Consider the following 27689-nt stretch of genomic DNA (forward strand, 5'->3'; position numbering starts at 1 on the left):
TTTCTTTCAACTTCTGTTTTACATTTATGTAATAAAATATTGAATAAAAATCTCTTTGCCAGACTCTGAAGATTTATACCTATTGCTTCATATTATAGAATTAAAATTTTGTGAAGATAATATTTAAATTCCTTTTCAATAAAATTGTCATTAATGTATGTGGATTAATTTTTCTTAACATGGATTAATTTTTAAATGTTTAAAAAACACTGGGAGGAGGGTAATTGGAGGAAGCTGGTCAAATGGTACAAGTTTTCAGTTATAAATATGTACAAGGATGTAATGTATAATATGGTGACTGTAGCTAACACTGCTGTGTGACATGGAAAAGTTATTGGGAGAATAAATCCTAAGCTCTCGTCACAAGGGAAAAAACTTTTTTTTTCTTTTCTTTTTATTGCATCTACAAGATAATAGATGTTAACTGAACCTATCGTGGTAATCGTTTCACAATATATGTAAATCAAGCCATCATACTGTATGCCTGAGACTTGTACAGCAATTTGGTTATTTCTCAGTAAAACTGGCAGGGAAGGCACTTCTTTGTTTTTTTTAGAAAGTTTATACAATGTTAATGTGAAATTGCTATATGATTTTTTTCTTTTAAAAAGGCTTATCTTCCTAGGATATCTGTTTTACATACTCAGGCAATTGTTAACAAGCTTAACTAAATTCACTGTTTTAAAAAAGTGAGCGGCAACTGCTTGACAATTGCTGAAAATATTTTTTCTTAGTGGAGCTATATTAGTCAGGATTCAAAGCAGAGAACAAAATCCACTCTGGTAATTTAAGCCAAAAGGGATGTATTACATGGTCTTATCACAGATGGTTGGCAGGGTTGAAGAAACAGCCAGTGGATTGAGCTTCAGGAGTAACTCACAAATCCACACTAAAGAATTGAGGTGTCAAAGGACTGTTGATCAGGCCATGCTCAGGAGGTTACCTACTGAATGGAGAAGACACCCCTACAACCACTGTTTCAACAGCCACGTGTCTTTCACTATAACACACCCTGTCATGAAGGTGCCTCACAACCTGACCCTCCACAACTCAGTTCACTATACACAACTGCCTATAGTTGATGGAATTCAAATCACATCAGTAACTCTAGCTGCAAGGCAGTTTGAGAAATACATTTTTAGCTTTCTAGATACTAAAGCCCAGGAAGGCATATTAATAGGAGGAAGGCATATTCAGAGGAGGATGGCATTATATGAAACATTGAACATTTTTGATGAATAAATCAGCCTGACAGCACTCATTGATCAGTATTACCACTGAGACTACTAGACACTATGACTGGGTATAATGAGTAGATGACAGCGTGTACGAGGCATTCTTGCCCCAAACATCAAACCTGAATCTGAGAAGCTCACTAGATCCAGCTGTCAAGTTCACAAGAATTAGAAGCATAGAGGCACATGTTCTGAAACACCACAGGGATGCAGTTAGCAAAATCGTGTGGGAAACTATATAGGAAAAGTGACACAATTCAACAAATAAATGGCAAGGGGAAAAAAAGGGAGGGGAACCTAAAATTAAGAAATTTAAAAGATGGATCAAATAAATGCAGTGTGTGAATATTGTATGTATCTTCATTCAAACAAAACAATTGTCAAAAACATTTTATGAGACTCTCAGGGAAATTTGAACATGTAAACTTGGAAAACTAATCATATTAATAATTATTTTTAATTTTTTAGATTTGATAATATTGTGGTTATGTCAACAGCCATTTTATTCACTTACACAGTAAGATCTTTGCTTTTTCATTTGATTATATGTTGTTTCTTTCATAATTTATGGCTTTGTGTTTTATACTAAGAAGAAACTATATTATGCTAGGCGTTTATGTATATTAAATAATTTAATCCTTGTAGCAGTCCTTTGGTAAAAGGAAATTATAGTGTTCATTAAGGGAAACACACCTATTATAGCCTTTCTGGATGTGGATGAAAACAAATGTCTATTTTAAAGTACACTTGTCAATAGTATGTTTAGGAAGGAACAAGGAGGCAGAGTCAGGGAAGGAACACTATTAGCATTTTAGCTAATTAATGGGTAAGGCACATTATCAGATGTCTCCATTCAAGAGAATGGATTTGTTAGATTCCATAAAATAAATATTAGATTCAGTGGTCAAAGTATTTTCAGATTGTTCCCTTGGCCCTGAAACTATAAGAGGGCATGAAACTACTGTCTCATTTTAAAGACGGAGACAAACCTGAAACATCATCCCAGCAGGGTGATAGAAGGGTGAGTAGCACATTGAGAGTCTTAATATTATCAGCCAAGGAGATTGACACCTGGACCACCAGTGACTCTAAAACTAGTTGGCTGCAATATTGAGTTTGCAGTTTTCTGTTAATGGGCTTATACCATGCATTCTGAAACTTTCTTAAAGGCAAAAAAACTCTTGGATCCCTTCAAACCTCAACTCTACCCAACAAAATCATATTCTTATCACTCTCACTAGGGAGAATTTAAATTTAATTTAAATATTCTCCTGTAGGGGTAGAACAATAATGGAAAAAAGTTTCAGAAACACTGGCTTAGACCAAAAGGCTTTATTTAGAATACAGTAATTTTTTTAAAGTATAGTTGATTTAAAAAGTTTCACGTACATAGCACAGTGATTCAGTTGTATATATATATATACACACACACATATATATAATGGAAAATAATATATATAGGAAAATACATATATAATGGGAAATAATCCAAAAAGTATACATCTATGTACAGGTACATGTATATTCTTTTTCAGATTATTTTCCATTATTGGTTATTACAAGACACTGAATATAGTTCTTTCTGCTGTATAGTAGATCCTTGTTGTTTATCTATTTATATATCATACTGTGTTTCAGTTCAGTTCAGTTCAGTCGCTCAGTTGTGTCTGACTCTTTGCGACCCCATGAATCATAGCACGCCAGGCCTCCCTGTCCATCACCAACTCCCGGAGATCACTCAAACTCATGTCCATCGAGTCGGTGATGCCATCCAGCCATCTCATCCTCTGTCGTCCCTTTCTCCTCCTGCCCCCAATCCCTCCCAGCATCAGAGTCTTTTCCAATGAGTCAACTCTTTGCATGAGGTGGCCAAAGTATTGGAGTTTCAGCTTTAGAATCAGTCCTTCCAAAGAACACCTAGGGCTGATCTCCTTTAGAATGGACTGGTTGGATCTCCTTGCAGTCCGAGGGACTCTCAGGAGTCTTCCCCAACACCACAGTTAAAAAGCATCAATTCTTCAGTGCTCAGCTTTCTTCACAGTCCAACTCTCACATCCATACATGACCACTGGAAAAACCATAGCCTTGACTAGACAGACCTTTGTTGGCAAAGTAATGTCTCTGCTTTTGAATATGCTATCTAGGTTGGTCAATAACTTTTCTTCCAAGGAGTAAGCATCTTTTAATTTCATGGCTGCAGTCACTATCTGCAGTGATTTTGGAGCCCAAAAAAATAAAGTCAGACACTGTTTCCACATCTATTTGCCATGAAGTGATGGGACCAGATGCCATGATCTTTGTTTTCTGAATATTGAGCTTTAAGCCCTTTTTCACTCTCCTCTTTCACTTTCATTTAATCCCAAATTCCTAATTATCCATCCACCACTTTCCCTTTTGATAATTGTAAGTTTGTTTTCTATGTCTGAGTCCATTTCTGTTTTATAAATAACTTCATTTGCATCATTTTTTAGATTCTGCATGTAAGTGATGTCATATACATGTCTTTGTCTGACTTCACTTAGGAGGGTAATCTCTACATCTATCCATGTTGCTGCAAATGACATTATTTCATTCTTTTTTGTAGCTGAGTAATATTCCATCGCAGAATACAGTGATTTTTAAATCATGGTTTCATGTTCTTAGAAATGGATATCATTACATTTAATTAATTTTAAAAGCAAATACTCAAGCACATATAGGTGTTTTTTCCCTAGATTCCAAGTGACTTATGAAATCAAAGTACTACCTTGTCTTCCTAAAAATGATTCACCAAAATTGTGGCTTCTCTGCCTAATGGAAAATTAGTATTAATTGATTAAAAGAATGACCGGATAGCTCCTTGAAGGAACTGCAGCCCCATTTGACTTGGGTTGTCTGTCAGTGAGCTTATCTATCAGTGAAACTAGTAGTAAATGCTAGTTTCCACTAAACTTTGTGCTTCATAAACAGTCTAAAATTTGTTGGTGGGTTGACTGTTTAGTGTCCTCTGCTTCTAGATTTTGTCCCCTGAAAGTGAAACTCACCCAGTCATGTCCAACTCTTTGTAACCCCATGGACTATTCAGTCCATGGAATTCTCCAGGCCAGAATACTGAGTGGTAACCTTTCCCTTCTCCAAGGGATCTTCCCAACCCAGGGATCGAACCCAGATCTCCTGCACAGTAGGCAGATTCTTTACCAGCTGAGCTACCAGGGAATCCCCGATTTTGACCGCTACTCTTGCTTATTTATATGAAATTGCTGTGGAATAGTCTAACTTGAACTGAAAATAAGAGATTGCTATTCTTTACCCTGAAACTGACAGTGCCTTGAGGCAATATCAGAAATGTCACCTCTACTTGTCTCTAAAGTTTATATTACAGTAACTGAGTCTGGAAAAGATGCCCTCTTCACCCTGACTGAATGCCACCTCTATTCAGATAATATCATTACAATGAATGTTTTCAGATATACACTGTAATCAGAAAAGTGGGTTAGGCACTCAAGAAAATTGCAAGTTACTATGGAAGATATATTTTATGAACAACTAAAGTGATGTAAGAGGAACTTCCCTGGTGGTGTGGTATTTAGGATTTGGTGCTTCTACTGCAGGGGGCATAGGTTTGATCCCTGGGCAGGAAACTAAGATCCCACATCCTGCAGAGTGTGGCCACAGAATTTAAAAAAAGAAATTTTTTTTAAAGTGATGTTAAAAAATTGCTTAGAATTCTAGAACTAAAGAAACATGATGGGAGGAGCAATTGATTCTGCTGGAAGTCTAGAGAGTAATATTAACATATTGAGAATTTGGAAGGCTTTGTGGGAAAAGTACTACTGGTAGACTTTGAAAGGTACGTGATTCCACTTACACATTTGAAGAAGGTTCTGTGTAGTGTGTTGCTGTTGGATGGAGCCAAATGAGCAAAACACAGAGAAAAATTCCAAGGTATATTTAGGCACTGTTTTCTATAGCTATAGGGTGGAGGGGGCCATGGTGGTGGACAAAAGCTGGAAATACTGGAGACACATCATGGACCTCAAATGACATGCAACAGCCTCCTTGCTCTCATGGTTACTTCCCTGGGAAGAATTACTTACACGGAGCTGTTACTTGAATACATAATACCATCTAACTCCATTTCTGCTTTCTACCCTTCCCCCTTCATCCCTCAGAGAGCAAAATTTCCCTGCATTGTAACCTTGGACAACTTACATAACTTCTCTCTGTACCCTGATTTCCTCATTTATAAATGGATATAAAGATAGTGCCTTCTTACTGAGTGACAGCAATATATGGACATAGTAACACAGAGTGTTTGTTACATAAATAATGTATATAGTTTTACTTAGTAGAAAGTCTCAATTGTTCTGAAGCATATAAGGAAAGGGTTTCAGATCTGTCTGGATCTCTGCTAACTTGCAACCTTGAACTTAAGACCTTTCACATTACAGATTATTTATGTGTATCATTATAGCCTTAAAGAATGTAATTGCTAAAAGAACTACTGGTGTGCCCTTTTATTTTAGAGCTCAGAGAAATGCTTTTCCAGCCCTTGGAGCTGCTTACAGTTTCATTATGGGTACATTTCTAATTATGTAAGGCATTATTTAAGATTTTGGAAAGTCCTTGGCTTTTAGCTGCAGCCTTTTGACATTTTCAGTTCATTACCAACTCTATATTATAAAAAGGAAAAGAACACATAGGGATATTTTATACCTTTATGAAAAGTGGAAAAGTGATAGTAATTAGGAAAAAAAGTAGAATCTACATTAAATATTTTGAGATTTAACTTATGCATTTTTTGTTCCCCATTTTTGTTTTGGTTACATACTACATAATAAACTTTATGGTAAAATATAATGTCTTTAAAACATCACTTTGTTTCTCACGGTCCTGGTGATTAGGAAGTCCTTCTAGATGCTCCTCCATATGGTGTCAGCTGTATTAGCTCTCCATGTAGTTTCTCATCATTCTCTTATTGTTCAGTGTTTTAGCCTGAGTGTCTGTACATGCCATCAGGACCCCAAGAGATTGAAGTAGCCTGCCCTCTCAAGGTCTAGATAAGGAGTCAGCCGAGAAAACACATCTGCTGCATTTTATAGGTCAAAGCAAAGCACAAGTCCAGCCCAGATACTCGGGGTGGGAAAACAAACTTCACCTTGATGGGAGGAGCTGGAAATATCGTGGCCGTGATTTCCAACCTGCCACAGTATCTGACCAAGTTAACTATAAAGTTAAAATTGACCAAGTTGGTAAAACTCCAGATTCTGACTTCTGTCCCATACTTTTGCCCTAGAATTACTCTACTGCAGGAAACGATATAAACAGAGACACCAAGAAAAAGCAGGCAAATGGACTTCATCTGGTTTTAACTTTTTTTCCCCCCTTTTTGGGATCTTAGCTCCGGGATGCCCCCTGCCATGGGAGCTCAAGTCTTAACCACTGGACCACGATCAGTTTTCAAGCCATGTATTTTAAAGTCTATTAGTGACGTTTGACTTAAGAAACTAATCCCTTTTCTAGTCAACTAACATATCCACGTTTCTTGCCTGCTAGAGCCTACACTCCTAGCTTCTCTGAAAACTAGGGCATATAGTAGTGTCAGTAGTTAAACGCAAGGGCTTTGTAATAGGAGCTAGGCTTAAATCCTGGCTTTGCTACTTTTTGTGACTTTGAGTCTGTGTTCCCCAGATTAACAGGAATGTTCATTCAGCAAGGTTTTTGTGAAGATTAAGAAAGGTAATGTATTCAGAGACTAGCAGGTCTGGCACTTGGTAAGCATTCTGCAAGGTTAATAATTTTTATTAATAGGCCTGAGTCTGCATGAACGTGTATTGATGCCTGAAGATTTGCTTATGGGGGGGTGGGCACTTGGCTTTAGGGACTTTACCCTCTGAAACAGTGAAGCCACCCCAAGAAGCTTTGGGGTGTACCTTTCTGAATTTTGAGTGCCTTTCCTAAGTCTTTTTTTTTTTCAGCGGGGGTGGGGCGGGGAAGTTTTCCTATAAATTTACTTTGCTTGCTTTGCTTGCCCCCTTCTGGCAGAATGGGGAAGAGTTCAATGATGAACACCCCTGCAACCACTGAAACTGCTAAAAGCTATTAAGGTTAAAGAATGCAACTTTCAAAAACCTTTAGCCCTAAATTCAAGTGAATTCACATGAAAGCAAAGTCTAAATGTACAATCTCTACATATAGATTTTTGTTTTTATCTGTTACATGGATATTGATATTGATAGATGAAATAATATGAAAATGGACAACTCATTTTAAGTTGAAAAAATGTTGAGACTATTTTGTTCTTCTAAATAGTAATAGTAAATTTCCTATAAACTTCATTTTACATTTTTGACAACAAAATGTTTATCATATATAATTTTAATTAAAAAAAGTTTTCCTAGGGAATTCCCTGGCAGTCCACTAGTTATGCCTCAGTACTTTCACTGTGTGACCAGGGTTCAATGCCTGGTCAGGGAACTAACATCTTGGAAGCCAAATGGTGCAGTGCCAGTAAAAAAATTAAAAATAACAAAAAAAAGATTTTCTAATGTTAACCTCAGCTAATCACTATATCCTTCAAACTACACAACATATGTAGTATCCTCAGGTTGATGTTTAAAAGTGTTTGTATAGAAGCTGCATGAAAATGTTTTTGTGTACTTATTTCAAATACAAAGAGAAAACTAAATACTTTGATTTTTATATTTAATACAGTAAATTCTTTCTCACATTTTATTTTAGAAGTATTGAAAATGACAAGTTTACATACAAGTAGATAAAGACAAAATTTTAAAACCACAATATTTTAAAACATCACAGATATATTGCATGTTTGTATACTTATATGTTCTGGCTGAAATGCTGGCAAGAGATTTAAGTCACAACTGCTATTACATTAAATCATGATTTTAGTACATAAGGCATTTTATCTCTAAAAAATGAAAAGTGGCTGGAATCTTTGGAATTCTCTTCCCCCACTAACTCAACAAAGCCCAGATTTGTTGTAGTTTAGAACACTGAGACACATCTTGAGCTACTCAAGCATAGCTGCTTTTTCACTGGTTAAATTGTTCATGATCTAATTGGTCATTTGCCTATCATATAAGACTTGTGCACCTTAAAGACAGATAGCAGGGAAAACAGACTGCAGCAAATCTGTTAAGAAAATAGTTTGTATTAAAAACTAGAGCTACTTTTAGCTATTATTGAATGGATATATACAAAAACCTTTTTTCAATATCTAAAATAACATTACTGAAAGCAGGAAGGCTTCCCTGGTGGCTCAGTGGGTAAAGAAACCACCTGCAATGCATGAGATCCAGGTATGGTCCCTGGGTTGGGAAGATCCCCTGGAGAAGGGAATGGCAACCCGCTCCAGTATTCTTGCCTGGAGAATCCCATGGACAGAGGAGGGTGGTAGACTACAGTAGCCCATGGGGTTGCAGAGAGTTGAACACGAATAAGTGACTAACACATTTACTTTCACTTTCAAAACTGCAGGCAATTAGAGGAGGTATCTGTGTAAGAAAACAAAAACAGCAAAAATTTTTCCAAATCTAGCACAAGTGATTTAATTAAAATTGATTCTATATTTAAGATTAAACTAAAAGAGTGACTTCATGGATTGCAATCAAGACTACCAAATATGTACTTAAACAAAAATATCATAATCAGAACACATTTTAAGACTAAATATAGTCATTCTTCACTTGAATTTCTCTCAAACCTTCAGATTGCATTATTTTTATTGCTCCCCATCACGTTTAGCACAAAATTGTCTCTTTATAGTTAACTAATTATGTGCCCATCAACAGACAAATGGATAAACATGTGGTGTATATATACAATGAAATATATGTTACCCAGCCCTGAAAAAGAATGAAATTTTGCCATTTGCAACCAAAAGAATGGAACTAGAGTGTATTATGCTAAATCAGACAAAGGAAGAGAGATACTGTACAATTTCACTTATATGTGGAACTTAAAAAACAGAACAAGTGAATCTAAAAAAAAAAACAAACAGATTCATAGATGATAAAACTGGTTGTTGCGAGGGAAAAGGTGGGGAAATGAGTGAAATAGGTGATAAAGATTAAGAGGTACAAACTTCAAGTAGGCATGTAATGTACAACATAGGAAATAGAGTCACTACTGTGATAACTCTGTCTAGTTACAGATAGTGACTACAGTGACTATGGCAATAATTTTGTAATGTATAAAAATACTGGATCACTATGTGGTACACCTGAAGCTAACACTGTAAGTCAATTATACTTCAATTTTAAAAAATGACACAGGCCATAGCATTAAGAAATGTTTTAAACAACTAAAAAAGAAAGAATTTCATAGATTCAGCTATTTTAAGTGACCACAGGGCTTTAGGATATACAGTTATATAAATTTGCTCAGGCAAAAACATAACCACATGTCCTACGAGGCTGTTACCTGTGAGGAAGTCACTTAACTATTGTCTGAGCCTAGCTTACCACTCACATACAACTATGGCTTTATTGCTCTGTTTATTAATATAAGGAAAAAAATCCATACAGTGAAAAATACTACAGTAAAAAATACTATTTGTGAAAAATTGCTTCCAAAAGAAAGGTAACTGATAGTGTTACAATGGAAAAGGGAAGATTAAAAGTCTTTGTAGTATGAGCTACAAGGTAGAGGTTTCAGATAAAGCGGCAGGATGAATTTGGCAATAATTTATCTCAGATACAAATAAAATTATTATATGCTTTATATAAGAAATAAAAATGAATAAGAATTTTATGGACTGTCTAGGCACTATAAAAATCACTGGGAGAAAGCTAAAGATGGAAAAAGGCAGAATTTAAAACATAAAGATAGGCAATGGAATAGAAAGAAAAAAATCCAGTAATTGACTAAGATCAATGAATATATAACTTATGCTGATAAGAGTATATATATTTAATGGAGAAAGGACATTAAATAGTGATTCATCAAGGAAAAAGAAATCTACCTCATACTCTATACAAAAATTAATTCTGCAGTTTTAGATAAAAACATAACATAAAATAAAAATATAAATAAAAAATTAAGCTTCTAGAAAACTGAAGAACATCTTCGTGATCTTGGGGTGGGCAAACATTTCTAAAAGAGAACAAAAAAGAATAATTATAAAATAAAACATTCATAAATTGGATTTAATTAAATTTAGGAACTCCTTTTATTAAAAATAAAAAAACACCATTAATAGAGTGAAAAGGCAAAGCCCAAGCAAACCCACAAGGACTAAAATGTGGAATATATAAATAATTCCAACAAATGAATATGAAAGACAAATAACTATGAGAAAAACAGGTACAGAGTTGTCAGATGATAGAATATGTGTGTACTCAGCTTTAGTAGATATGCCAAACAGTATCTTTTTGAGACTTGAACAAGTCCTTCACAAAAGTGAACAGCCATATGGTCCTAAGCACCTAAGAATGTACTCAACCTCATTAGTCAGGAGGGAAATACGTAACAATCAGAACAACCAATTTTGAAAACTGGCCATATCTACAGAGCTGAATATATATGCATACTCTATAAAAACTGCACTCCTGAATTATATACCCAATAGATGCATATATAGAAGTACACCAAAACACATTAAAAGTATTTGTAACAACAAAATTTTTATAATTTTCCGAAGCTGAAAACAACACAAATGTCTGTTAGTAGCAGAACAGACAAACTGTGCTATATTCACACAATACAAAACTCTAGCAAAGAAAAATGAATAAAGGAACTGCTGCACATAATGAACAAATCTTACACGGCCAGAGGGAAGCTTCTCAGTGACTAGTCTATTCTACTGCTTGAGGGTGGTCACACTCATAGGAGTGTGTACTTTGTGATGGTTAGCATACTTTCTGCACCCTCTGAATACATGTATACTTCAATGAAGGTGTTCCAAAGCAACTCCTTCCCAAAAGAAGTCCTTACAAACGATTTCAGTGCCATATTATACAAGTCATAAAGTGGAGACTTAAGCATTTTTTTCAGTTAAACTTTATTTCAGTTTAAATTTTATTAAGAAAATGACATGCTATAGAGGTGTGTGTTTCTTGTGAATATCAAACGTCCACTGGATTCACAATTTTTTTTACCAAATATATGAGCAAAATGTGAAATTCTAAGACTATTGAACTTTGAAAAATTTTTGACATGAAATTATAGTAGTATTTTCTCTTCCACAATGATCCTTCTTCTATTCATACATGATTACTTTATCTCACCTTAGTCTTGTAATTTCTTCCCTCTTTTGTATGCAGAGGGAAAGTACAGATGTTTATCAACTTCAATCCACGATGTCAAAATTCAAACTTGGTACTTATGGACAGGACCTCTGCTGCAGTGCAGGATGGGAAGAAACCAGTTCCCCTTATCCAACCGCACCTTTGTTTGGAGCTTTCCTGGATCCCAGTAGGCAATAATGATAAGGCTGAGATAAATATTTAGAACTGCACAGCCATGTTGCTGCAGAAGGTGTTCCCTATTTTTTAATCAAGAGATTAAACCCCATTCACAACATGACTTAAAGATAAGATTGAGCTGGCAGGAAGGTGGATATAAAGTCTAATTTTCTAAAAATGAGGAATGAAAAACCAGAACAAATAGGCACTGTAAAATTGTTTTTGTTTTTTTAATGGCAGGTCAAATATCCTGAAACATACATATAGTTTGATAGTCTTCTAATCCCAGTTGAGTTCAAATATTAAAGTAACACACACAAGCTAAGAGAATTCAATATTGTTCCAAGGCACTTACTGAATCTCCATGACTAGATGAAAACAAAGACAATTAGGATGGACAATTAGACAGTATATAATATAAAAATAACTTTTTGCTTACAATTTACAAAATGTATTATTATTACAATCTTTGATCTCTGATAACCTGTAAAGCTGGCTGCATGAATCCAGCAATTTTAAAAATCAGAAACTATTTTCTAAAACTTCAGGGCAAATAATTTACAAATAAGGTACACAAAGATTTAGACCATGCAGAAATTTCTTACATCTTCTGTTAATAATATTTTATAACTGCAACTTTATCAAATTATATACCTACTTGCCCTGTACATATACAAAATAATGCATACATGATAAAACATTAGCAAAAAAGAGTAGTCCTTAAACTCAATTTATCATAAAAAGTATTACTATATTAACATGTCTACAAGCAGCGTGTAACAGGGTTAAGAGACATTAAGGCAATAATACTTGAAGTTACAAAATAAACCAAACGTAATACTTTTCCTAAGTGTTATATAAGGCAGGTAGATGGTCCCAGAAAAAAAAAAAAAGAAAAAAATCACTAAGGTAACAATCTACACTGCTGCTAGTCCCACATTTTTAAGATGGAATACTATAAATCTGGCTTTCAGTGGCACTTGAATTTTCCAGTATAATTTAAAGTGTCTTTTAGTTCCCTGAATCATGTCCATTCTGAAGGTGGATCTCTTGGTCCTTTGGGTTTTCCACAGCGATTACCAAAACCTATAATCAAAATACCACAATAGTTGGCTAGAGTTCAGAAATACTTTTACACTATTAAACTGTATCTGTAGACATTCTTCTTTTCTGGAACAAATAAATTTCCATATGGGAATTTAGCATTTAAACAAATATCTACAAACATAAACCAACTCTTAATTTCTTCTGTATAGTTGAGAAAATAACTGCTTCTTTTATAAAAATAAAATCAATTCTATAAAAATGTAAGAGAAACATTTAGGATATTTTAGTCTTTTCAACACAAAAGTAAAATTTGTTTACATGCTGCATTTTATATTTTAGTTTTTAATCTCAGTATGAAACAGGATAAATTTATTTTACAATTAATTCCAAGCAACTTTGATGGTACATGTTTTATCCTTGCCAAGTGTCGTTTAAAAACCTGAAGAAATCATAGCAAAAAGTTTGATAAACTTTGCCTTAAGGAAATTCTGGAGATATGGCAAATAATTGTTTTTCATTCTTGCCAGCATTAACTACACAATTATAGTTTAAAAATTATTTTGTAAACAAATTACCAATCTCTGTGGCTTCTGTTGGACCTTCTGATAGTTGATCTTTCTTGTTACTAACAGTAGGTGGACATTCTGTACAGGTCTCTGTATGAATACTTTGTGCTGGATGATCTAAAATGCAAACCAAAGCCATGCAAACCAAAGCCATTATTAATCACAGTCATTTGTAGTATAATACGTAAAGAATTCCTCTAATTGCTTTTAATGTGGGCAAATCGTTAAAAGAGCAGTTTTCTCTTGAGCATCATAATTTTAGAGGCTCAGGCAAATGCAAGGGTAATGAACACAGGAAACCATGTTAGGTGTGCTTACAGGCACCTAGAAATCTGCAGCGAGTACTTCTGCTATGTGAGACTTCTACTTATACTCTTACTTTAACTTCAACTGAAATGCCTTTCTGTGGAAATCAATAGCAAATAAGTTCATAGTTTATTAATGGAGTTAATATTTGCACCTAAAAAAGTAGTAATTCTTTTAAGGTTTAGCATTGTTTAAATTGTGGTTTACTTATTTAACTGCCAGTGCATAATACTAGTAACAAAAGAAATCAACCACTATGATTCATTCTTTCACCACTCACCACCTTCATCACATTCTCTATACCCCTGTAAGGAGCTTTTCTAGAAACTTGGAATACAAGTCAAATGACAGACTATCCTTGTCATCAGGTACTCATAGTCTAGAAAGAGGCTGACAGACTTTTTCTATATATGGCTAGACTATAAATATTTTAGGCTTTGTAAGCCACATATGGTCTCTGTCCCATATTCTTCATTGATTTTTATTTTCTAAAGTTAATTTTGGTTTAAAAAATAATAAAATTTATTTTATTTTTTAATTTTACTGGAGTATAGGTGATTTACAATGTTGCGTTTCTTTGTTTTTATGTTTAAACAACTCTTTAAAATGTAAAAACCATTTATTAAGCTCAAGGGCAGAATAAGAAAACAAGCCAAGAGCAGAATTAGGCCTATGGGATACAGTTTGCCAACCCTTGGTGTAGTAGGAGAAAACAGACAAGAACATTAATTATTATAGCAGTGTGGTAAGTACAGGCACAGAGAAGAGAAGCATGTAGATGACACTAGTGGTGGTCATGTATTCATGGTTGCCGTCCCATGGGAAATGATGATTTAGATTAAAAGCCTCAATTTTCTGAATGAAGTAAAAGGTAAGATGAAGTAAGAGTTAGTGGGACTCATGATTTTAGAAAAAAATAAATGCTGAGGGCTCAATTGTGGATCAATTCCAGAATGGTATGCTCAATCTATAAAACTGAACAATGTCCCCCAGCAGTGTTGAGTAATCTTGAGGGATAAAATAAAATGGCAAGGGAGTCAGGGACAAGAAAGTTAAGGATAACTATGTGTGTGATTAAAGTGATGGATGATAGTATCTAGACTGAGTAGAGGAGAAAGAGAAACCAGAAAGGAGTTAACAGATACAAAGAAAATAAAAGACCCAGGGATCTAGCAGTAGTAATATAATACAGATAATAATAACAGCACCACTACCATTTCAATGCCCACCATGTGCTGGGCACTGTGTATATATGATTTAATTTAATTAAACCTTCATGACAATCATAACCTCCTCTAGAGTAGGTTACTATTATTATCTGCATTTCACAGAGAAGAAAATTGAGGCCTAGAAAGATTAGGTCACTTCCCAAAACCACATCATAAGTAAAATGGCAAAAATAAGATTCCAGTCTCGGTAGGCTTGACCCTAAAACTTCTGCTCTTTTTCCTTATATGTTGCCTCAGAAAAGTAAATAGAGATTAATAAAGAGTTTATGTGATGGAATGAGCCCCATTAGGCACAGATTCAGGGTAACAGCAGCTGAGGCAGAAGAGAGGTTAGGGCAGAGATGATAGATAAATTGAGGGAATTGTACAGGCTAGGATGTTTGGTGAGCCGCTCACATGGTTACTCCTTTAAAGGAATGAACAATAACTTGACCTATTTTATTATGATAGTAAAAGTAATGCAATGCAAACATTTTCTAACTTGGCATTATAACACTGGGTTGAGCTAACATAATCTTACAGGCCTTCACAAATGTGAAAGTCCTAAAAAGAAAATTTCCAAAAAACAACCCAATTCAATCATCTAGGCTAATTTTGGGCATTTATTCAAATCACTGTCACATCTAGATTCTAGGTATTTTTATAAATAACAGAAATAAAATATAAGAAAAATTCTAAAAATGATTTCCTTCCTATCAGCCATTAATGACTGATAATAAATGCTGTTATGCTCCTGACCCATAATAATACCTGATACAATAATAAATTTAAAAGAATTACACTACATAATTCAGGTTTCAGAAAAGTCATCCTACATATTTTTTCACATGGAGAAATAACCAAATAATAACAACAAAAACACCAAAAACAAATAACTAAATGTGTATACCATGAGACATGCTATTTTATGTAACTTAATCTATATAATTTATAGCAGAAAAGAACACAATCCAACTTACCACATGTTTCACTTCCAGAGGTTATCAAGCCCTATAAGGAAGACATTCAAAAACCATTATAGTATATCCCTTTCATGCACAAAGTATAGAAAATGTGGTGTTATGAGTATATATACCAATAAATCAAGATCTATCAAGACTCTCAGTGTCAAAGGAAAAGAAAACAATGGTGTTTTCAATTAAGAGTTAAAAAATTTTAATGTGGTGTTTTTATATTGGGAATAAAAAGACAAGGATATTCATTTTTCGTTCTGGATGAAAAGTGAACTTGCAGCATTTACTGATGAGATAATATCCATACAAGTGCATTTTGCCAAGCCTCTACTATATTCATCAAATTATATTACTGACTGTAAGACATATCTTTATTATTATGTTACCAATACTTTATGCACCAGTTGAAGTATATTACAATTTTTTTAACCAATTTTAAGATAAGCTCCAATTTTGGAGATATTCAAATATGAGGAAAATATGCAAAATATTAATGCTGACAAAAATAGCATTCCCGTTGCTAAAATATTGAGCTACCAAAACATTTCCTGAATGTGAAAGGAAAACTCCCATAACCAGAAGAAACAAAGGGAGAGACTATATACCTGATTTTATAATAGAAAGAACAAAATCTAGGATGTACTATGACCCTGAAAATAGTAACTCCTGTTCCGTTCATACCTCCAAAATGGTTTGAAACAAGGCATAATTTACAAATTTCAAAAGCAGCTTGGAAAATAATACTCTGAAATGATGATCATGTTCTTTAAAAAAATTTCTGATCTGACATTTTATACAGGCTTTTTATCTGAAATCATAGCATAAGATAGTTATCAAAAATTATATTTAATAGTCTTAAGGTAACAGTTATTATAATAAACTGTTAAGATCAATTAATAAAAGAACAAAAATACTGAGCTATAGCTGTTCTAATCCCCAAAAGACTCACTTCAGGGTTTTTTTGTTCAGACTGTTCCTGATTTTGAAGTTCACTCCACTCAGCTCTTACAGATGTATCTGAGAAAAACAAAATCTTACAATTAAAATTAACATCTTTAATTCTTGAAATTTCTTGCATTCAGGTAATATTTAAAAATAGATACTACAGATATTTAGCAATGATCACTTCCACTAAATTTTTTCCCAGTTTTTATTAACTGAAGAATATTCCTTCAATTTTTTCTTCCTTAAAATTTAAAAATTCCATTATCAGAGCTTATATAAGCACATTGTAATCTACAGGTTACAGGTATGACAGATTTATTTATTTAGTATTAGTGAAGTTAACTTCACTATTTTTTAAAAATTCCTAAAATCAGTTAAAATTAAAAAATACTGGTAAAATGCAACAGATAAGATTGGTAGTGAGCACCTCCACTGAGCACAAGACACTGCAAATATAGTAAAGTTGTTTCTGTACTCTTTTTCAGGATGAGGAGGAGAAATATGTATGTGATCACTTCCTCCCACTTTTCATTGATATTCTTGTGGACTTAAGTGTCACTCAACATCACCTGAGTGACGCTGCCAACAACAGAATTTAAATGTATGTCTTTTCATATGTAAGTGCTATTTTTATTGAATGAAAGACAAATTATATAGTTATAATTACATTTAACTGAATTATAGTATTTGACATAAATGCAACCATTTTATTAGCAGTCTTAGTAAATAAAAACACCATTTTAAGGTATTTTTCATATAAAGTATTAAAAACACTTATCAGTATAAATTCAAACCTGTTTTTGAATTTAATTATGCAGCTCAAGAGCAACAGATTATAATTAGCCATGTTTTTCAGGGCTTATTATTAGAGTATAAAATATGTAAAATCAGAAGATACACTCACTGTGTTCATTTGCTAGTACAAATGATTCAGGAGTTCTTTCAGGTAGGGGAGGAGGAGAATCTTCACTAACATCAACATCTATATTAAATACATAAAATTTAGACAAATTATGAACTTGTTAGAAATGTTAACTCATTTAAAAATGAACTTGATATCTAAACAAAATGAGAACTTTTTTGACATTCTTAAAGATCACTGTCACGAGTATCTAAGAGAACCAGTCTTTAAAAGTGCAAAAAATAAGATATCCTTATCACTAGACTCATTATCAAAAAGAATTAGGAAGCTTACTGAGCAAAAAAGCTCCATCATTGTTGTACAGAGGAAATGTCAATGATTCTCCTGACACCCTCTAGGCATCAACCACACTGTCCTCTGAGTTTGAAGGCATCTCCAACAGAGAAGCCAGCAAGCACGTGCCTTTTCTACTGGGCTTGCTGATGATCCTTTGAGTCCACAAAGGGAAGCTTTGTCATTTGAAGTCAGTGTTTCCCAAACTATAGTCAACTGCTTAACTCCTTTTATGAGTTTTACCATATGGTGTGGACCATATAAATATGTATTTAAATCCCACTCATTTTCAACTTAATGATGTACTTCAGTCATGTTTTAAATAAATATTCATGACTAAAATAGATTGATAGTGCTAGTTATTTTTCTAATACACAAAATATAACCATTATAAATTTTAGAAAAAATAAATAAATTTTAGGGCAAGAGAGGGGACTTATGTATACCTATGGCTGATCCATGTTGATGTAGAAACTAACATAATATTGATAAGCAATTATCCTCCAATTAAAAATAATTTTTAAAAAGGGTCCAGTAAAATGATTCACATGAAAAAAAAAATTTGCAATGTTCATTTATTCAGTGCCTAAAATCTTGTGAACAGTGCATATGACCATACTTTGAAGATACATTTCTGTGTATCCCTAACCCTTAAAATATTAACAACTGTTCTATGATACTTTGCTGTTTTACATTTGACAGGACATGCATTAAAAAGACAGTGAAAATCAAGAAAAGCCTTTTCAATTCTCAACATGCATGAGGCCAGGTATGATTACTCTGGTCCTTCCTACCTTTATTTAACTGAAGCCAAAGAAAATACAGCCCCCTGGATTCTCCTGAGAAAAGTTCCAGTCCAGTATTTTATATATATATATATATAACATCAGTACTGTAAGTCTTTCTTGCATGTAAAGTTAAAGCAAGTAAAAGAATTATCCACCTTGCCTGGCAGTAATAGTCTGGAGTATTAATCCTATTTCCCCTTGCCCCTTTGTTACTAACAGCTCACAGTGAAGAGATAGGTACTGGAAGGAAGGAATGCACAATCTTGGCATTGTGGTGTCATTTCTTAATTAAGTGAACAAATTAGGAATTAGTTTGGTTGTTTACATCAAGTATCAAGTATCTTTTGGAAACTCTATACCTCTTCTGTTGTAACAGTCCTCATTTTTAAGACTTTATTTTCTAACTGTATACTTGGCTTCTCAATTGCATGTTTCTCCCTGGATCTTTGAACTGCTTTTTCTGTGTAATAAAATTCTGTTTCAAATGTTAGCTAACCAGAGATGCACATTTTCATAGGCTTTTGTAAATAATACACTTTATGGGAGCCTAGTGTAGCCATGTTTGAGAAATCTTTCAGGAGGCCTGAGTCAATATTAAAATCAGAATTCATAGCCAGGAATTTGTTTTCAGGCAATAACTTATGCAAAAGGTTGTTTCAGGCATCAAAATTATTCCATAACAAATTTTAAAACAAACAAGCTAACAATAATCTAATCCTGGTGCCAATGGTTCATCTACAAGGTAAAGAATGAGTAACATTAAAATTTAGGACTGCTTGAGGGACTTCCCCGGCAATCCAGTGGTTAAGAATCCACACTTCCACTGCAGGGTATATAAGTTCGAGCCCTGATTAGGGAACTACGATCCCAGTACAGTGTGGTCAAAACAAACAAAAAAAGAACTGCCTGTAGTTATGTTGCAACACAGAATGTTCTACAGGAAAATCTTTAATGCCAAAGTCATTTAAGCATAGTTTTGGTCACACTGCACTGCCTGATAACTCTAAAACAAACAAAATGACAATTTCTTGTCTATGTATTTTCTTGTGTAGCTATAACCTAGCAGTTATTTTTCAAATCCTGAAGTTGAGGGAAAAAATATTGACAATTTTAAATTATGCCAAACTTTTATTTATTATGGCAACCAGTATCTTCTAAAGATCCCTCAAATAAAATGCAGAAGAATCAAGAACTAGCTTAGTTCTTTGTAAATTTAAGAAACTAGCTTAGACTCTCATCTACTCTATCATATACATCCCCAAAATAAAGAAAATGATAAAGAATGTTTGAGATGAGGAAAACAGGAACCACAGTATGGGTGAACTTATCAGGTCAGAATTAGAAAAAGTCATCTTTCATGTTCACAGTACTAATTTTTCCTGGACATAATAAACAGCAGTCTGTATGTGTCACTACCAAAGTTCATGGACAAGTAAAAGACCATTGATAATCTATCAGTAAATAGCTTTTGTGTTTATATATTTGCTCTCAACTTTATGGTCTGTTTAAGATAGCAATCATGGTAATTTTTATCAGATTAAAGAGGAGTTTCAAGACCCAATAATACATCGTGGAACTTAGGGCATATGTTATCTTGAGATGCTTAGATTGCTTAGAGAGTCATTAATTCAACAGTAGTAGCACTGATGACTAGATATGGAAGTATCCCATTTTTTACTGACTGAATTAAACTTCCCATATTCTGTTAAGCAGTTGCAATATTGCTCCTTGATTAAACTCATTGTTGAAAGGAGTCTTTACTAAGAACAATTTTAAAAAGGTATGTTGTAGTTAAAAGTGGAGAAGGCAATGGCACCCCACTCCAGTACTCTTGCCTGGAAAATCCCATGGGTGGAGGAGCCTGGTAGGCTGCAGTCCATGGGGTCGCTAAGAGTCGGACACGACTGAGCGACTTCCCTTTCACTTTTCACTTTCATGCATTGGAGAAGGAAATGGCACCCCACTCCAGTGTTCTTGCCTGGAGAATCCCAGGGACGGGGGAGCCTGGTGGGCTGCCGTCTATGGGGTCGCACAGAGTCGGACACGACTGAAGTGACTTAGCAGTAGCAGTAGTTAAAAGATCATAAAAGATAATGAAATAGATATGTTATGTTTTTGTTGTTTAGTTACTAAGTCATGTCCAACTCTGCAGACTGTAGCCCACTCCTCTGTCGATGGAATTTTCCATGCAAGAATACTGGAGTGGGTTGCCACTTCTTTCTCCTGAGGATCTTCTCAACCCAGGGATAGAACCCTCACTTCCTGCACTGGTAGGCTGATTCTTTACCCCTGAGCCAACTGGGAACCCCTTACTCTCTGTACATACATGGGTGAAATTAAATAGCCAATATGTCAGTGTCACTTTAAGTAATTCTACCTTCTCTGAATTATTTCCCCAACTATTCAATCATAGAAACTTTGACCCATTTATACTAAGAATTGTAAGATGTAAGAAGAGAAAGTTTACAGTTACAACAATTTTGAAATATTTTGGAAACACAAAGTCTGGGAATGCAATGTGATCAAACTAAGGTAACAATAAAAACTGTTGTTTACTGTTCAGTTGCTAAGTCATGTTTGACTCTTTTGTGACCCCATGGACTGTAGCCCACCAGGTTCCTCTGTCCATGGGATTTCCCAGGCAAGAATACTAGAGTGGGATGCTATTTCCTTCTCCAAGAGATCTTCCTGACCCAAGGATTGAGCCCATGTCTCCTGAACTGACAGGCCGATTCTTTACCACTGAGCCACCAGGAAAGCCAACAGTAAAGGCTTACTTAAAAAAAAAAAAATTAGCATCAAAAAATAATTGAATTTTGCTGTATGTTCTGGAGTAATATGTGGAATAAAACATAATGAATTAATATAACAAAACTGCTTAGAACAGTGACTGACTGGCACAGAGTAAAATTTTTAAGTGTAGATACTATTATTATTACCTTTTTCAGCACCTGAATGTATTGTTCCCGCTATATCATGTCTAGCAATGGACATTGGTAATACTTTCCTTGTAGAAATGCTACTAGTGGCAGCAGAAACAGTGGCACTTGCTGTTGAAATACTGGTTTTATTCTTGGTCACAGAACCATCAGAGTTCCTTTCATCTGAGTCAGAGTCATCAGAGTGAAGAGGATTAGTAAAACTGAGGGGTGCTCTGAATAGAGGGGAACTGTCATGATGATCTGCAAGATCATGGGTTTCAACTTGTATTGTGGGGCTTGGTGTTGAACTCACAGTTTTCATTGTTTGACAGTGGATATCTGAGGATTTGCCTTCAGATGAATCAGGCATGGGTAGAGTGTTCTCAGGTCCATGAAATGACCACGTTAAATGTCCTTTTCCATCAAGAGGTAAGTGGTCTGGCCTTGGAGGTGTGTCTGAATTCTTCTGTGATGCTTCTGGTAGAATAATTGGATCTTTATTTGACTGTGTTGCATTGCAGTCCACACAAGAATTCTGGGAAATATCATCAACTTTTAGATCTCTTGAACTCAATTCCTGTGACTTCGAGATTTTATCAACTGTACACGGCGAAGCCGAAGCAGATTTAATTTTAATTGCATGTCCCCTATTTAAGAGTGTGTTCCCATCAAAACTTCTTGGTCCTTCTTGAAGAGGAACCTTCTTAATCTCAAAACTTAAATTTCGCTCCAATTTTTTATCTATCTGTTCAATAGTCGATTCATTTTTCCCTGTAAGTTCCATTGATTTACTATAGTTTCTGTTGAGGTCTGTTGAAGGTTGCTCTGATGAAACCATGTGCAACACTGGCTTTGGATGGTATCTGTCATTGTCCTGCCACACTGTAGTGACTGTTGGAAAAGCTGAAGGGGGAGAAGGTGTCAAGATGGGGGGCACTGGGTGAGGTTCTGGAGGCTGCAGTATTTCTTCCTTAGCATCCCCTTCTACAAGGCAACTGGAAGACATGAAAAAAAAAGGTATTATAAGAATGTTCATCCTTTTAAAAAATAAGTTGATAGGTAAGTTATGTAGCTTAGCCTCTTATGTTAAAAGTCAGCAAATAAAGTCTGTGGTTATGAATAAAAAATTAAAATTTGCCCAATTAAGAAAATCAAATATTTAACAAGATAGTAATAGTAATATATGAACATTGTTTCAAGAAGTCAAATAATATTAAGAATTTTAATAAAAAACCAGCGGTCCCCTCCCAGCCCTCCAGTTACCCTGAAACATCAAGTTTCAACTTTCTTTTTTCAACTTAAAAAAAAAAATTTAATTGAAGGATAACCACTTTACAATATTGTGTTAGTTTCTGCCATACATCAACATGAATCACCCATAGGTATACATATGTCCCCTCCCTCTTGAATTTCCCTCCCACCTCTCACTCCATGCCACCCCTCTAGGTTGTCACAGAGCCCCAGTTTGAGTTCCCTGAGTCATACAGCAAATCCCCACTGGTATCCAGTTTACATACGGTAGTGTATTACATGCTATTCTCTCCATTTCTCCCTCCCTAAAGTTTCAACTTTTTTTAAAACTGCTCTTTATAAGATTTACATCCATATTTCAAAATATTTATAAAATGCACAAACTTATTCTGGATCTTTCTATTTCACACATACTTTACTGTCTTCCAGCTATGTAAATGTCTTCTCCATCTTCCTAAGACTACTAATGTTTGGCTAGTTCAGTCTTATGACTAAAGTTATCATTCATAGCAATGACAGCATCATTTCCTATTTTTTCTTACATAACTCTTGTTTTCCCCTAATAATTGCCTTGGGTTTCCTATATATTATCAGTAATTCAGTCCTTCAAAATTTCCTGCAGATTTGAACACCTCCTCTCAACTGGTCAATAACCACCGAGAGAGGCCAGAAACTGGCCATATAACCATCAATACCACAGACATCCCTCTTAGAAACCTTGAGCTTCCCACTTCAGTTTGGACCACTGGCCCCTGAGGCCACCACAGAGCAGACGATCCTGTTTCCCAGATCCCATCTTCCTTTTTCTAGGTACACACACTTGATTTAGTGGGTTATACCCTCCAATTGCTTCTTAAAAACTATAAACAGGAAACAAATTTCCCGAGGCCTACATAATTATTATATTTTCAAGGTTACTGACTTTTGGAAAAGGAATATAATTCTAGACTAGATATAACTTTCCTTTAGAATTTTATATCAGAATTATGAGTCCTGTTCCTTTGAATGTGAGCTGTGTTTTCTCCCTCTTGGAGCTTTCAGGTTCTCTTTTTAAAAAAAACCTTTGATGTTCTATAATCTCATGCATGCTAAATTGCTCAGTTGTGTCTGACTCTGCAATCCAATGGAGTGCAGGCCCCCAGGCTCCTCTGTCCATGCAGATTCCCCAGGCCTCCAGGGGATCTTCCCAACTCAGGGATCAAACCCAGGTCTCCTGTATTGCAGGTGGATTCTTTACCATCTGAGCCACCAGGGAAGCCCACAATCTCATGTGTTAACTTTTTAAAATCCATTATATTACAGTTTTTAATCCATTATATTGAGAACTTTCTGTATAAACATTTATGTTAATACTAGGGACTTACTTTGCTAATTTATTCTCTTCCAGTCTCCTTCCAGACTATGGCTAGGTTTAGTTATTGTTACTACTATTACTATGTGACATACTTCCTAGTTTGATTCTCTAATATCTTTTCTCCACATTTTCTCTTTTTGTTCATTTTCTTGGGAAATTTCCTTATCTTCGAGCCTTCCTTAATTAAAATTAAATTTTAATTTTAAAAACTTATGCTATTATTTTTAATTTCCAAGAGTATCTTCTTTATTATGATCTGGCTCTCTGGTTCTGATTTCATGCTTGTAGTATTAAGCACTGAGAAAATAGACAGGCCCCTCCCCCCATTGTGTGTTATCTCTATTTCATCCATGTCCCCTTTTTCCCTGCTTATTGGATATGTCTTTCATGTTAGAATCTTTTATCAAATGTCTGATAATTCCTGGCTCTGTTCATTTTAAATCTACAATTTAAATATTTATAAACCAGAATCATATGACTGACTAAATCTAATACAACAAACAGGCCTTCTTCTCCAATAACTCCAATATAATCTACACAATAGATTAACTTGCTTACTGCAGCCATACTAAAAAACAAAATATACTGTTTTTTTTTAATCAGTCTTATGCTATTTGGATTTTATTTTCAGTTAACAAAGTATTCTTTGTGGAACACAATGGAATTCTGCCAATTTACTCTACTGCATGAATAAGAAAGAAGATGACCTAAGTGTGTTATACAAAATCACACACACACACATAAAAATTTGAGTATATATCCCCAAATAAAACCCTGACATAAGCTGAATGAACATTTTTCTGTTAACATTCATTTAGTACTTTTAAAAATTACCTTTTCATTTGTTGAAAAAAAAACAGGAGTCAAAGTTTTAAAAAAGGTATGTAAGAAGGGTTTAAAATTCAGAACACTCTACTCATTTTTTTCTCCTTCAAAATTAGGAAGAGGCTACCATTATTTGTTGTTGGAGGTAGATGACCATATAAATCACAAATATCAGTGCACACTTTGAGGACCTCTACCTTGGCTCAATCTCAAAATCCAAATGAAAAGATTTTACTGTAGCAAAACAATGTTTATTAATTTCCTTTAAGGTCATTATAGTGTCTTTAGGATTCTAAAGAACTGATATGGGAGACAAAAAAGTTAGAGAACTCACAATCTATATAGGTTTAAACTGGCTACCTTCCACAGCAAATATGAAAATGAAAATCAAACAAGAACTGCTGAGAAGTGCTAGTGGGCAGTTGACAGCCTGAGCATTTAAACACTGATGCCTAAAACCATCTGTACAGGCTTCCTGATCTTCCTTATAGAAGCATGCAAAGGAATTCTAGAGACTATAATATATAACTATTACATCTTTTCTTATTGTAAGCTTTTACTTTTGTAAAGAAGGATCTCATAAAGTACAGTAACTCAATGCCAAGACACAATCATAGTTGCCTCACCCAACTTTAGTCAACTACTATCAAAGTTTTAAGGGGAAAAAAATTGGTGAATCCTATACAAAGAAGTTCTACTTTGAGGAAGGTCTAGCTGTTTAGGCAGATCTATGCTTGGGATAAGACACAGTAAAGTCATCCCAACATTATTACAAATCTTCCACTGTGCCTCCTTTTAATTCAGTAACTCAATCTTAACTCCACACTGTAAAGAGAAAACCAACATTTGGTGAAAACCAAGTATGTTCCATGTCCTATACGTAGCATTTTCATATATTTCATTTCATTTACTCCTCAGGAAAATACGTAAAAAGAAACCAACGAACCAACCAAACAAACAGAAAACAAAAAATCAAATAAATTAAGTGACTTACAACTTCAAAGCTTGTAAGCAGCTAAAAAGGATTTGTAACAAAATCATTTTGACTACCTATATTCTTTCCAAACTACCATCTACCTGACCTAGCACTAACCTGAAAGAAACAGGAGAGAAAAAGGGTAACAGGAATATATATTTTTATCTATTATAAATGAGCACTTGGTATGAAAGTAAGATCACATGCAAATAATTTGACAGTTTTATTGTTATTAGAAAACTGAAATAAATTTTTAGAATAGCTAAAATTTTAGTTGTACCGTATCAAAAGATGAACTATAATCAATTCATGATTATGCTCACTGTTCTGGTATACTACTGAAAATTTATCTAAATTGAAAATAATTTTTTATATTATACCATTAGAAGATCAACTGCCATACATATGCTACATTCTAAACAAAAGAATGATAAGAGAAGTTATTAAAAAAAAAACTTAGTAATATTCAGATTTTTGTTGTTGTTTTAGTAACAGTAAGTAAAAGGTAAGTATCCTTTCAAACAAAACATGACATACAATACCTGCGGGTCCTTGGTGGTTTTGGAGGGGGAGAATCTTGTTTGTCATGATCTGTGGAGCTGATCATATTTTCAGTGTTAACTTCATTCTGCCAAGAGGAAAAAAAGCTTCATTAACTTTAAGGGAAAAATAATTTTCCTTCCTCATGTTTCAGATAAACCTTTTTATTGGGCTTTTGAATTTTTAAAACAATGCTAATTTTGCTAAATAATAAAATAGGTATTATATCTTCTATATTTAAGAAGGAAAAGCCACATTCAATGAGAAAATTATATATATTAAAAAGTCCATCTCCAGTTACTAAAAAAGTCAGTCGTATACAGCAGCATTTCAACATAGTTCAAATGCTCCTGCAAAGAAACAGATGTTTCAAGAAAATGAAGATCAAATAAGATGTTTTTTTTAAGGCATCACTACCACTAGATTTGTAATATGCAGATTTTGGGGGAGGGGAAACCACAAAGTAAGTCTTATGTCCTAAACTTCTTGGAGACATATATTGCTACCTATTATTTTTAAACAGGTCCTGAAACGAACTTTAATCATTCATTGCTCCACCATCCTCTGTCAACACAGAATGCCTACTCCATTAGGGTACACAACCCCTATATCACTGCCTAACCAAATGGACCCAAAAAAGGGCAGGCAGAGCCTCCAGGGATATACTCGGTTCTTGCTGGTGACATGGACCAGTGAAGTCATTAAAAGGGATGATCCAGAGTTAGCACAGCTTTAGGTTGTATTTGGGGGCTTCCCTTGTGGCTCAGAGGTTAAAGCGTCTGCCTGCATTGTGGGAGACCTGGGTTTGATCCCTGGGTCAGGAAGATCCCCTGGAGAAGGAAATGGCAATCCACTCCAGTATTCTTGCCTGGAGAATCCCATGGATGGAGGAGCCTAGTGGTCCACGGGATCGCAGAGTCGGACACGACTGAGCAACTTAACTAACTAACTAGGTTGTATTTAGTTATGATTGTGAATAGAGATGTGCAATTATTATATAAAACATTGTCTTGAATTAGTTTATAGCTTCAGAAAGTACCTCATTTTTATATAGCTAGGCTGTGTTAATTCTGGGCCAGAAGACAAGAATGATTTTCACCCTTGCCTACATCTTAGATAATTTTAGAAAACAAATAACAAACAAACATCTTT

General features: G+C 34.6%; 1 protein-coding gene across 3 annotated transcripts in view; it reads right to left on the bottom strand.

The window, feature by feature from the left end:
* Positions 1-11847: 11847 nt before the first annotated feature.
* The window catches only part of PTPN12 (protein tyrosine phosphatase non-receptor type 12), a 91559-nt gene continuing 75717 nt past the window's right edge, over positions 11848-27689 (bottom strand). For all 3 annotated transcript variants that reach the window (XM_061413857.1, XM_061413858.1, XM_061413859.1), the window contains 7 exons: positions 26540-26625; positions 21610-22586; positions 17592-17669; positions 16692-16759; positions 15749-15779; positions 13264-13371; positions 11848-12727 (listed from right to left, as the gene is read on the bottom strand). In XM_061413857.1, coding sequence (XP_061269841.1) covers positions 12666-12727; positions 13264-13371; positions 15749-15779; positions 16692-16759; positions 17592-17669; positions 21610-22586; positions 26540-26625 — 1410 coding nt within the window. In that variant the 3' untranslated portion in view covers positions 11848-12665. The remainder of the gene's footprint in view (positions 12728-13263; positions 13372-15748; positions 15780-16691; positions 16760-17591; positions 17670-21609; positions 22587-26539; positions 26626-27689) is intronic.

Source organism: Bos javanicus, chromosome 4 (genome assembly GCF_032452875.1).
Source record: "Bos javanicus breed banteng chromosome 4, ARS-OSU_banteng_1.0, whole genome shotgun sequence".
In the NCBI taxonomy this organism is placed as follows: Eukaryota; Metazoa; Chordata; class Mammalia; order Artiodactyla; family Bovidae; genus Bos; species Bos javanicus.